Raw genomic sequence first — 14,012 nt, forward strand, 5'->3', positions numbered from 1 at the left:
GTCCTGCAAAAGATCATAAATGATGTGGGTCTTGTTCTTTATGGACCTGGCGTTGCATAGGAGCAGAGACAGGGTTTGTGGTACGAATGGGCTGAACCCCAGGCCTTTTTGGTTAGGAAAGTGGAAGGAAGGGGAGATAGATATTATGCATCGATCTCTCCTTCCATTTTGACATAAACCCACTTTCCTACCGCCATACCTCCCCTTGCCCTGCACAACCTCAATAGGGGCTCCAATTACACATGCATCCTCCATAGCAGCTGGTATCTCACATCCCACATCCACCCCCATACCTATTACTAACCACAAGACAAAAAGAAAGCAAAAACGTCATCCCTAACAATAGAGCAACAAAATTACAAAAGCCCCTACACACAACCAACAAGATTTTATCAAAACTGAAGATTCCCAATCTTCCCTCCCAAAAGGATCCGGGCGATGTCCACGAAGCAGGGGGCGGACACCACGTCTTCATCAAAAAAAAAAAAAAAAATGCAAGTCCTCCCCACAGCTGGAAGCTCTCCTGCCCAGGTGTCAGGGGGTATACGTCGGCGTCCTTCGGGGCCCGGCAAGCAGGGATTTTATGGAGGAGAAGCTGCTCTCACCAGCTCCTCCCTCCCTCAGAGGCGCCGTTTGGGGGCAAGGCAAAGTCCTCCCCACAGCTGGAAGCTCTCCTGCCCAGGTGTCAGGGGGCATACGTCGGCGTCCTTCGGGGCCCGGCAAGCAGGGATTTTATGGAGGAGAAGCTGCTCTCACCAGCTCCTCCCTCCCTCAGAGGCGCCGTTTGGGGGGCAAGGCAAAGTCCTCCCCACAGCTGGAAGCTCTCCTGCCCAGGTGTCAGGGAGCATACGTCGGCGTCCTTCAGGGCCCGGCAAGCAGGGATTTTATGGAGGAGAAGCTGGATTGATTCTTGCTTTGCTATTTGGCAAGACAACTTGTGGCTGAGGCTTCTATGTCAGTGGTATGGTGAATCTGCTTCAGGGTTTAGTATAGTCTTTAAGTAAGCAATTCAGCACATTGAATAGACTCAGGACCTTAGATAATTGTTCTAAAGTTTGTACTGAAGCTCACAGCAGGTTGTCTACCTGGCTGATATGGTAGCAGACTCATGGTTAATATAGCTCTTGGCTTACCATATGGCCAGAATATTCATATGACTGCATCTTTCTACATGCTTAGACTTGCCACATGGTGTAGTTTTAGCAACAAAAACATGGACAGTGGTGATCTGAGGTTTTGGCCCGAAACAAATGGGCCAAAAGAAGTGGCTTCTGGCTGCTTTGGGGGCATGGCTAGATGATGCAAGCTCCCAAAGTGGCTAGAACCCACTTTGATGCTTCAAAAAGGAGCACAAAGCTGCTGAAAAAAGGAGTTGCTTTAACCTGACTCCTGGTCAGCGCAGCTTGGAATCTGTGGCAGTGGCACACTTTGGGAGTGGGCCATGCCGTCTTCACAGTTTCGGCCTGGTCATGGCCAGAGTGGCCAGAGGCCACTGGTTCCTGGCCATCTGCTTTGCTCCTTTGATAAGAAAATGGTACATATTGCCACTTTGGCTGCATCTGCACTGCATAATTAATTCAGTTTGACACTACTTTAACTGCAATGGTTCAGTATTATGGAATTCTGGGAACTATAGTTTGTTGTGGCACCAGAGCTCTTTGACAGAGAAGGCTAAATGTCTCATATAACTACACATCCTTGAATACCATAGCATTGAGGCAAGACAGTTAAAGTGGTGCCAAACTGGATTATTTCTGCAATGTGGATTTAGCTTTAGTTAGAAAATTTAGGGGCCGAACAGACTGGCTGTAAAAGCCAGCTTCTGGGAGGCTTGGGGGCATGGTATTTTGATGCTGCAAACCCCAAAGTCACACAACCGTTCCCCAGCTGCTCTGGGGATGTGGTGTTTTGACACTGCATGCCCCCGAGCAGTTTGAAGCCGCCCTGGGGTTGCGGTGGGGCGACCTAAGGCAGCTTTTTTACTGGTCCAAATAGAAGTGGATCTTTTCTGCTCCTATTTGGTCCGGCTCCGGACTGGGCCTGTGGCACGTGGTTGCTGTGGTGCTGTGGCGAACGGTGCCAGGGTAGACTCAGTCTGCCCTTTTTGTGCAGTCTGTTTCACCCCTCTATTAGGAAAATAGCACATACTACAATCCACCCTTCCCTTACGCAGGGGATCCATTCCCTTCTCCCCTGCATAAGGGAAAAAATGCGTATGCTCAAGCCCCATTAGAAGCTTCTTCTGACACTGCGCCCGCGTATAATGCGGGTGCAGTATATCATTGGTTATCATATATGCTCATCTCTAAGTCAAAAAATTTATGCCAAAAAACTGACCCCAGGGTCGACTTATATACTAGTCAATACGGTAATATTGCTCTGAAAGGTCCTAAAAGAAGTGCTGCCCAGTACCCCATTCTCCTTACTTTAATAGCTGCTGCTCAGCCAAGAAGAGAGGGTGTGAGTGTCCCCCTGCTTTGCAAGAGAGATTCATAAGACCCACTTCCTTTGCAAGAAGGGTGCATGTGTGTGTGGGTGTATGTGTGTATGTGTTCCTCCTTTGCCAGAGTAATGCAAAAGACCCATTCCCTTTGCAAGGAGGTGTGCACAGGAGTGTGTGTGTGGTGACTGGCACTTCACTGATGCCTTTGCTTTGTTCTTTATGTCCTTCTGGCAGGCCTTCCCGGAATAAAATACTTGGCCACGAAAAAGACTTCCCCATTTATCGAACTCTGCCCATGGTCATTGTTTGGATTTTAAAATGTTAGTTTTAGTCTTATACTGTTTCATCCTGTTTTAAGGTGGGGGGGGATACTATGTATATATGGATATATTTTAGCCTGTTGTATGCCACTTTCATTGCTTGGGAAAAAGCAGGATAAAAATATTTTTTTTATTTTTATTTTATTTGTTACTTGCCTCTAAGTTTTAGAGGTGACTAAAGGAGGGCAACTAAAATGGTGAAGGGTCTGGAAACCATGCCCTATGAGGAATGACTTAGGGAGCTGGGGATATTTAGCCTGGAGAAGAGAAGGTTAAGAGGTGATATGATCATAGAATCATAGAATCATAGAGTTGGAAGAGACCACTAGGGCCATCCAGTCCAACCCCCTGCCATGCAGGAAATCCAAATCAAAGCATCCCTGACAGATGGCCATCCAGCCTCTGTTTAAAGACCTCCAAGGAAGGAGACTCTATCACCCTCCGAGGGAGTGCATTCCATGATAGCCCTATTTAAATACTTGAAGGGATGTCATATTGAGGAGGGAGCTAGCTTGTTTTCTGCTGCTGCAGAGACTAGGACCCAGATCAATGGATGCAAGGATACAAGAAAAGAGAAATCACCTCAACATTAGGAGGAACTTTCTGACAGTAAGGGCTGTTCGACAGCATCCATCTGTCGTGGATGCTTTGATTGAGATTTCCTGCATGGCAGGGGGTTGGACTGGATGGCCCTTGTGGTCTCTTCCAACTCTATGATTCTATGATTTATTCTCAACTTATCCACAGGTCATATCAAAATCCAAAATTTTGGCCCCAAAACTTTCCCTCAACTTATACATGAGGTTGACTTGTACATGAGTATTTACAGCATTTGATAGATGGATAGCTATAAATATAAAAAAGCAGTCTTATTTTGTATCAAATTTGCACAGCGATATTTTATTATATTTGGAATTTTTAAAAAATGGTTCACCATTTTCTGTTGTTTTTTGTTTTGTTTATTGGTGTAAAAGATGTGCTGATCATTGCCTACTCATTGTAAAACACAGCTTTTTAATTAATATTTTTAGTCACCGAATCTTTGATTAATCATGAACACTGTAGAGTTTATACATTTATAGACCTTATAACTGTGTTATGACATTTGCAGTTTTTATTGATATTGTTGATAAAATTGTAACATTGAAAAAGTGTTTTTGAGAAGAGGTAGTATAATTTACTGAATTGTAAGATACACACTATTCTTACTACTGTCAGTAATGAGCATACTTTAATTTGAAAAGCAGTAATGAGAATACTTTATTTTTCTTTTTATTTATAAAGGTGTATATGATATAGTGAATAACCTCGGTTCTCTGACAGCACGATTTATATTTTTGCCAATTGAGGAGAGTTTTTATATTTACTTTGCTAAGGTTCTGGAACGAGGGAAAGATATCAAGCTACAGAAACAGGTAAATATAGTCTTATTAGGCAGTAGACTGAAAATTTACATTTAAAATAAAAATAAAAAACATCTATTTATTTCAGCTATTTATGAGTGACCTTGCATTGGTATTACAATTAAAATTATAGGAATATAACAAGTTGGAAAATATAATTAAGGGGAAAAGTACAGCCTCGTTGTATAGCTATTTTTGTCTGTGAAAAGAAGAAAACTGTATTATGGCTGTTTTATTTTTGATATATTTTTGTAAGAGGTCATGAGTAGAGTTTATGTTACAAAAGGCATACATAAGAAATTTATAAAACTCTGATAACTTTTGTTGTGGTTTCTGATTTCAAGGTGGGTTTTGTTTGCAGTGTTTAGAGCAGGGGTAGGCAACTGAGGAAGGCTAGGTGGGCTTCATTACCCCCCATGGGAACCTTGTTAGGTCACACCTACTCCACTCCAGAATGGTTCTCTAATGCCTCCTGAAGTATGAAATAATTTTCATACCCCCAGTGAACAGTTTGGAGCATTTCAGGGCAATTTTTTAAAATTATTGAAAAAAAATGTTATTGACCCCTAAGAGGTAAATAACCCAGGGAGCCTCCAGGCATTGTGGAAATGTCCCCCAGATGCCCTGAGTGCATTTGGGGAGGCATACTGGAGCAAAAATATTTTTGATTCCTTGAGAACCATAAAAACAGCCCTGGGGGGTAGCATGTGACCCATGGGCTGCACTTTGGGCACCCCTACCTTAGAATATATACTTAACAGTAAATTTCATTGAAATCAATGGGACTTGCTTTTGAGAATATGTTTGAAGGAACAGGAACAGACCACCCCAAAGGGTTGGCTTGAAGCTGCCCCTGAGAAAGCCGGATTGGGACCGCAGCAACCACACGCTATGGCGCCAATCCGCCTTTTTGCCAGCCCAGAAAGAAGCGGCAAATTGCTGCTCATTTTTGTACTGGCAAAAAGCCAATTTTCCCCACTCCGCTGCAGCTTTACAGTGTGCAGAATGTAAATGCCATGCTGCCAGAGTGTTCAGAAGCTGGCCCATGTCTTAGGGGCATGTGGCATCTAAACACCACGCCCCCCAAGCCACTGGCAAGCTGGCATTTAGAGCTGGTCTGTTTTGCTCCATAACATCCAAACAATGATATCCTTATTAGGCCAACCAAAATGCACAATTACATGTTGCAAGCTTTTGAAGTCACACTGGCTTCTTCATCAGGCAAACAGGAGAAAAAAAATTGAAGATGTTAGTCATAGGCCTGCATTTTCTGTTTTTGGTCTTAGTTCAGATGGTAAAGAGGGCTATCTGCAGGCTGGCACCTCTGCCTTTTGCCATGCGGTCACTGGTAGATTTTCAAAGTCAAGGAAATTAAATATCCATTTCATTTGCAATTCAAAGAAGATGTTTCCTTGAAATCCAGCATATCTCCTTCCTTTGTGAAGCCACAGGCTCCTATGTAGGTAGAGAACACTGAATTTCTCAAGAAGTCTTCATGTTTTGCATCAGGAAAACTTTAGGTGGTGTAGAGGTAAAGCATGCAAATCAGTTCCAATTTTAGAAAGAATTGCTTTACTTTTGTTGGAGGCAGAAGCCTCAGATGGCAAGATCCCAGTGCACTGGCTCTCATAGTTAGCTTCTGCACAGGCATTGTGTATATTTTTTTGTGTAGCAGCTAAAGCTGCTTTTCATGACATATCTTTCATGGAGGTAAATAAAATACTAGGTTCAATGTAGAATGAATATAGGGTGACTTTAACTTTTCTCATTAAATATAGCTTTATTCTTTGGATTGTCCTTGTATATTATGTTATGCATTATGATCTTGTACTTCAAGAGCTGTTGGTTTGCTTCAGGCATCAAAAGGAATATAATATTATGCTGTTTTTCTTGATACCCAGTGTTATTGCTTTCCTCTGATGCTGTCGAGGCTAATTCTGTCAACATGGTTAGCAGATTTTCATGGATTTCCTGATGTTTTGGTTCATGAAGGGATTTGTACAAATTAATTGCTTATGTCTAGAAATTTCAGCACAAGCTATAAATGTAGGTGCTGTTTAATTATTATAATTTGCCTGTAACTAGCAAGTTAAAAATAGTGGATTGTAAAATCGAATTAATAACTTTATAAATTTGTTGCTATAATTTAAGGGATACAGTATTGTTTGGTTGCATCTCTAAAATTAATTCACTTCTTTTTTTTTTAAGGATGATATCTCCATGGCAGCAGCTGTATTAGAGTCACTATTAAAACTAGTGCTTCTGATTGGCCTAACCATTACAGTTTTTGGCTATGCATATTCTCAGTTGGCACTGGATTTTTATGGAGGTTCAATGCTCAGTGTAGGATCAGGTAATGATTGATATTGTTCTGAAACTAGATTCATAAATAGAGAATTATTTTCCGAAAGCCTCCTCTGCTTTTCATTGTCTGAAAATACTATCTACACAGAAAAACTGTCACAGAATACTTGACACATTCAAACTGGATGTCCCATCATTTGAGTAGAGTAAAAATGCATTTTTCTTTTGTTCATTGAAAATGTAATGCATTTTGGGTGTTACAGAGTAATAGTGAAAATTGGTTGACTAAATTGTATGAATACATTGCTTTGAGCTACTATAGGGAGAAGTAGTGATTCTCTTTATAATAGTGTTAGTTATTTTTTCTTGGTATTAAATCCTTTTTAAGATAATAATTATTACGGTACTATAATCCTTCAAAGGTCTTTTACAAGAGATAACATTGTTTTTGTGGAGTATGTTTTATTTTGGAATAATAGAGAAACATCCTTGTGTAATGTTAATTTTCTTGTTAATTTCTTAGACTTTCTAGTGTGTAGATTGTTTTGTGGTCTTAAAAATTATCAGTAAAATAGTGCTAATTGGAAATAGATACGCAGCAACTACATCCATTTTATTAAGGTTACGTTCCTATTCTACCCAGTGTGAGGGGGTACTTCTAAGTAAATGTGCATAAGATTGAATTGCATCAGCAAACTTGCAATAATGTTTTTTTAAAAAGAAGTTTTTTTGAATGGTAAAACTGTGTAACAATACAAACTAGTAAGGACTGGTATTGCCCATCTTATTTCTGTGCCATGAACAAGATGTCTTACTGATCTTGTTGACTGAGGTAATATTGGATATATTACATACTTATGAAGGTTGTTTTTAAAGGGCTGACTCAATATTTTCATTTGAAATTAATTTTGGAATAAGTACAATGTGTCAGTCAACTGTACTTTGGCATCTGTCATGTTCATAGAAATGATGTATAAATTTGGTTAATGATATGTAGATTAGTGGCAGCCATCTGCCTCATCGTAGGCGTCTGATGGTCTTCAGTGTTGCACAGTTTTTCTGTTTCTACCATGAAACATTCTCTGGCAATTGCAGAAGCTAAGAAAGTGGCATTACCAATAACTGTGAAATGTAAGGTGTATGTGTGTGTTTGTGTGCCTTGAAGTATAGAAGTGAGTAAACTGTGTGTATCTTATTGTTCACTTAGCAAAGGGAATATTTTTCTCCCCTAATACCATATACTGCAAGTGACAGTGTGCAATAGTGTTATAATTTATTAACATCATTCTTATTTGTATGAGTGATATTACTCAAAGTTCAGTAATGAGAGTTTTCAGTTTTATTAACCTATTTGTCAAAATATTTTTGCAGGTCCAAGCCTCCTGCGTTGTTATAGTTTATATGTCTTGCTGATTGCTGTAAATGGTGTAACAGAATGTTTTACTTTTGCTTCAATGTGCAAAGAAGAAGTAGATAGGTAGGTTAATACAATCAAAGTAAGTGATAATGTAGCTTTCCTCTTATTCTCTTCACATTATTTGCTTTGCATAAGATAGAGTTATTAATACTCATCTGGTTTCTTCACAGTAGTGATACTTTTCTACCCATGAATGGATTAGGCCATTCTCATTATTCTGAAGGTATCATACCAAGTTGGCAAATGCTAAAATGCAAAGTCCTGATGGAATATCAGCAGAATGGATTAAGTCTGTAATGACAGTTTATAAAATAATGCAGAAAATGTATAAAAAGTGATGAAGAACATAGCCACTATTATTTACCCATGGGGGAGAATGTCCCAGAAGGAGCAAAATCTAACCACTATCCTTGATACCCTTTGTGGCTTGACTAGTAAGGATTCCAAAGAGACACACACTGCAGAGGCCTCTCTGGTATACATTATCTTTGTAGAGTATAATGCTAGGTAAAACACAACAGTTTGAGTATGGGGATTAACCTTGAAAAATGTGGTGTCTGCCTTAATGTCCTAAGATCAGCAACCTGTCAGTGGATCAGTATGCACAGCATGACTGGTGTCTTTCTCCCATGTCTATGATCTAACCCCAGTCCTGCAGGTGACACAGTAGTAATTGCCACTGATGCCATCCCATGGTAATTATGCTCTAACACAATTATGTATCATGCAGTGATGGTAACTAGAGAACAGTCAAAAAGCTATAAGCCTTTCAAGTGAGCCCTTGACCCGTTTCTTCAGTGCACCTGTTTTGCATTTTTGCTGTTGAGCAGCTGTAAATGCCAAGTACACTCTAGTTGTCATGGATGTACCCTGAACAAGATCCACTGTTGAGCTTAGGATGTCTTTGTACTACAGTAGCTGAAGCAGATGCAGGTGGCCACACCACTCATCACAATCAAAGTTTATGGAACTCTTTCACTGCTAAAAACAAATGTTAAACTCCGTGCTGCTTTGAGTTAAATATTTGGGATAATACAGTGTGCTGTGCCAGCTGTTGTCACTGTGCCATTGAGAAAGATGCTTAGTTACTACTTTATTTCAGCTATGTTTTTTGCCAAGTATATGATCCCTTTAAGGTGGATTTGTAAGATGTGATTAATTTGAAACCCCAGCATCAGTAAAGATATCCTCTGGTGAAAGACAGCATCCTTGAAGATGCTCATTACAGCCTTCTGCTCTAAGATCAGTATAGTGTTGAATTAATTCTCCTTTTCATGAATTAGTTATTAGCTCACATTTTCTGTATGCATATGCCTCTCTGAACTGAAGACACAGTATGTTGATGATACAAATTCTTTTGAAAGAAAACTTAGGATAATATGTTAAGTTTTTATTTACCATGGTAAACATTTCTGTAAATTAAAGGTATGTAAGGAGGGAGAGTCCATATTTTAATATTTTAAAATATTTTTATTCTTGAAACATAAACAGATATTATTGTAAGCTGATATTCATGAAATGGAAAAATAAATATTGACAATTATTTAAGACTCCAGTTCTGTTTACATACTCCATTATGTTTTAAGACCAGGTGCTCTAATTGGCATATATAATCTCACTGATAAATGATGATCTCAAAAATGTAGCAGCTATTCATCTGAGAACTAGAACTTAGCTATTCCAGACTCCCCTTGCATAAGGCGAAAAATACGTATGCTCAAACCCCATTCAATATAATGGGTCTCGTGCTCGCAGCGTGGTAATGCGTGCACTGCAGGCACATGCACCATTCATTTTTTGTCACGCGGCTTCAGAGTAAGCTGAAAGCAGCATATAATGCACCCGTTTATGACGGTGCACTGTAGTATCATAAGTATGATCCATCTAAATAACTTAAAGGCACCAGATTCCATCTGATCTTAGAAGCTAAGCAGGATCACTTCTGATTATTACTTGGATGGGAGACCACCTATGAATACTAGGCACTGTAGGTTATATTTCAGAGGATCAAACTGGCAAAATCACCTGTGCGTATTCCTTGTCTAAGAAAATCCTAAGAAATTCATCATCCTAAGTTACTAGATGCCTCAAAGACATCCACACAGACACATTCCTCTTAGGTATGGCCATCCATTGAGTTGATGGCTGAGAAGAGATTTTGATTGCTGGATAATAATTAATCTGATAATCACTGACCACAAGGAATTACACATACATAACCAGACTTAGGTTTGCTGTTAATACTGTTGCAAAAGACTTTGCCTTCCTCCCACCACCAATTTAGAAATTTGATTGTAATTTTGATTGTAATATTGAAATAGTTTTCTTGGATTTCTCTTTGCTTTTTAGGTACAACGTTGTCATGCTAGCTTTGTCCTTTATATTTTTGTGCATGTCCTATTTCTTGACCCATTGGCAAGGCAGCATAGGTTTTATTTTTGCAAACTGCTTCAACATGGGGATTCGAATAGCACACAGCATCCATTACATCTACAGATATTTTGAAGAAAGTCCTTACAGACCTCTAAAAGGCCTTCTTATTTCGCCATTACTTACTGTGGTTTATGTCATTAGTGGAATCACCACAGGTGTGTCAGAGGTGAGTGATGCTGCCATTCTTCAAATTTTGCTTTCACTCTATTGGAATAGATTGCTAAAATATTCTTTTCACCAGGAACTTCTTGGGGCAGTCTGCTAGTGTAAGAACAGTTGCATAAGTAGTTATACTTTCTGTGAAATCACACAAAAATGTAAATACAGTTGTGCATATGGTATTATGTTTGTGGCAACTTTTCCTGGTGTAAATGTCATCCCTGCACAACCCAACTTTCTGAATGCACAGACGGCCCTGCTGGTTTATAGTGGTAAGTATGTATTTCAAATAAAAGTTAAATTGTTATTGTTTCATCATTACAAATAGTAACATAATAGTAGGAGCATGCTGTAATGAGAACTATCTTAATAACATTAGTATTGATAATAGGAACAATAATACTACTAATAACAATAAGAAGTCAGAAAGCTGGTGTAGACAGTGCTAGTCCACAAAGCAATAAAATAAAGTCCAAATCCTTTTGTCCCAGCTGTAATGTCAGCTGTGTCCAATGTCACTCCTTTTGACAACATAAAGGTCTGGTTCTCTGTAGCCTCTCTGATACCATGGCCCTGGTAATGACATCTGTGACTTTAGGAACATGTTACACAGTCACTTGGGGTTAATTCAAGTGACTTCATGTCTTCACTTCACTGCATTTCTACCTTGATTTCTAATGTACATCTACTGTTCAGCTTTCCTTTTCTTTAAATGCTTCTTCCTGTTCTATGATCTGTCCCTTTCATTTCCCTCTTCGTTCTTTTACAGACCTTCAGTCCTGCATATAATTACTTGTCTTGGAAGTTATTTTTCATGTATTTATGGGCCTTGCTGTTGTTGTACTTTAGCTTCTTTTCCATTTTCTTTTTCCTTTCCTGTGCTGTTTGTTTGTTTGTTTCACTGTAACTTTTCAAACAGTGCTTTCCTTTCCCCTCTCCCTCCTTCCTTTTTCCCTCTACATGTTCTCCTTTTGACTGGAAAGAGTATTGTGGTGCAATAGCTGAATGCAGGAAAACAATGTCCATTTCAAAGTAAGGTAGTACAAGTAACACAACAGTCTGATTTAGTGTAACTCTGCTGGTGTGTATTTACGTCTCATTATATCTGTATAGGAGAGCCATAGTGGTTTGAGTCTTTGACTAAGACACTGGGAGACCAGGGTTCAAATCCCTGCTTGTCCATGGAAAGCCACTGGGTGACTTTGGGCAAATCACACTCTCTCAGGGTCAGAGGAAGGCAAGGGCAAACACCCTCTGAACAAATTCTGCCAAGAAAACCACATGATAGGGTCACAATAAGTCAGAAATGACTTGGAAGCACAGAACAACAATTAACTGTACAAGTTTCAGACTGCTGTTGCATTAGATTTATCAGGTTTATACAGGGAAAAGCCAAATGTCTTTAGTTCTTATGATTAAATAAAACATTAAGTAGTTTTAATTAGCAAACCTGAAAAATGTAATTTTTGGCGACAACATGTATTCAGATTGTTTACAAATAACTATATAAGATATGCATGTAGCTATAAAATAGTCGTGTGGAAAATTAACTTTGTATATTAACTCTGTAACTTTATTTCCTTATTTGCATAATACATTTTTAAAGAAATAGTAAGAATAACAGAAAACATCCCCAACAATATACAGATTGCTTACATTTAAAACTATCTGAAATGCTCCAAACAAAACTTTTTCCCTACTTTCCTTAAGTGTGAAATTCCTCAGTCTCCAATTTGTTTTCTTCAACTCTTTTAACACTGAAGATATGTAGGACAGTAGGCTGACCAAATTTCACCTCCCAAATGGGAACTGATACTAAAAACACTTTCCATACTAACGTTAGCTTGTATATGAAGCTATGTTCTATGGCAGTATGGCTGCAGGGACATAGTTAAGAACAGGATTAGTGAAAAAAGTTGAGTATTACTGTGGAGAGAAACATCAGGTCCCTTTTATTTATGAAAAATCACCACCTCCCCTTGCAACCTGCCTAGAATTTCAAAACCTACTGTGTGCCCCACTACCCTGACAGGCTAGCAACTCTTCCACACAAAGCAGGATTCCTGAGGAATCCTGAGATTAGTAATTTGGTGAGATGTTCAGCCTGGTCTGTCACAGAGGGCTGGTGCCTTCCCAAACCACAAATCCCAGGATTATGTAGATAGAGTAATGTCAGTTAAAGTGGTGACAAGCTGTAATTTATTTCTGCAATATGGATATGCTCTAAGTTGGTGAGTAGGCAAAGCAAGGCTTTCTTTGTGGCAGCACCTCAGTTGTGACACTCTCTCCCAAGGGCGAGTCAGGCTCCATTCCTAATGAGCTTCTTGAAGCCAATAATTTATTGTTCCAAATATATATTGTTCCCCATATATTTGGGTCTTTGTTCCTTAGAACCAGGTTGGGAACTATTATAACTGTGGGGCTTTGGAATTTTTTAAAAATCTGTGCACCACTTTAGTAATCATGGAAGGTTGAGAGTAATACATAAATACTAGAAATAAATAATAACAGAAGTTTGCTTTATTTGCAGGTGTTCCTGTGCTGTGATAATGGGTGGATAGCAAGGTTAATTCACGTTGGTGTGGGAGCTGTCTGCTTTATAGCCACACTTGCTGCTGTATTTTTTACAGAAACCAAGCTGATCTATTTTGTCAGAACGCACGTTTTATCAAGATATTCCAAAGAAGGACTGAAATAATCATGTGCCCATGGATGTATATGTTTGCTACAGACTATTTATACTTAACATGGAAAATCAGTGTACAGATTAAAGATGTAAGAATGCTAATGTAACTCCTAATGCAGTTAATGAATATATATAGTGATAATGTAGTGAGGTTCTCAGATCAAATAATTTAAACCAACAAGTTCACTTCAAACTCCCTATCTATGCCAGCAAGGGTTATTTTGTACACATGTAAGTAAGGTCTACAGGACTGCTGATTATGCATAACATTTACATTAATGAAGTAACCATAATTTACTTGTGGCAGGGGCTAGTGAATATTAATATGAGACTGAAGGTTCCCATCAACTAATTTTTGAAACTGACACCTATTAAATTGTTTGCTCCCAATTTTATTTCCAGTCAGACAGAACTAGACAGGCAGTTTCTCCAAAAAAGTATTTTATTAAAACAAAATTGTTTGTTGGATTATGGCTTATTTTGGAATCACTGCAGTTTGTAATGTTTCAGCCTTTAGGGGGTTTTCTTCATAGAGGCAGCTTTGAAGTAAAGTAGATAATCTGTCTCCATATATATTATCAGTATTGGACAACATCCAGTATTGTGTGAATAGACATCTTCTTGGGCCTTTCCCCTCATCTCCCGCTGTACCCCGAGTCTTTTCTACAGAATCTCCCTCCAATTTGTAACAGATTTTGACAGCATACTGTAACTATGTTTGTGGGGGAGTGGCAGGAGGGGGCTGAAGAAGGGAATGAAAATTGCCTCTTCACTGTCTAGCTGAGGGAATCTCTTAATTGGGTATCATCCACTGCCTATAATAATTAATAAAACAGCTAGAACAGAA

General features: G+C 39.1%; 1 protein-coding gene across 4 annotated transcripts in view; it reads left to right on the top strand.

The window, feature by feature from the left end:
* RFT1 (RFT1 homolog) overlaps positions 1 to 13,633 on the top strand; it is a 32,575-nt gene extending 18,942 nt beyond the window's left edge. For all 4 annotated transcript variants that reach the window (XM_042453343.1, XM_042453344.1, XM_042453346.1 and 1 more), the window contains 5 exons: positions 4,048 to 4,178; positions 6,375 to 6,519; positions 7,842 to 7,947; positions 10,237 to 10,486; positions 13,010 to 13,633. In XM_042453343.1, the coding sequence (XP_042309277.1) occupies positions 4,048 to 4,178; positions 6,375 to 6,519; positions 7,842 to 7,947; positions 10,237 to 10,486; positions 13,010 to 13,177 (800 nt within the window). In that variant the 3' untranslated portion in view covers positions 13,178 to 13,633. The remainder of the gene's footprint in view (positions 1 to 4,047; positions 4,179 to 6,374; positions 6,520 to 7,841; positions 7,948 to 10,236; positions 10,487 to 13,009) is intronic.
* Positions 13,634 to 14,012: the final 379 nt, after the last annotated feature.

The sequence above is a fragment of the Sceloporus undulatus genome, chromosome 2 (assembly GCF_019175285.1).
Source record: "Sceloporus undulatus isolate JIND9_A2432 ecotype Alabama chromosome 2, SceUnd_v1.1, whole genome shotgun sequence".
NCBI lineage: Eukaryota > Metazoa > Chordata > Lepidosauria > Squamata > Phrynosomatidae > Sceloporus > Sceloporus undulatus.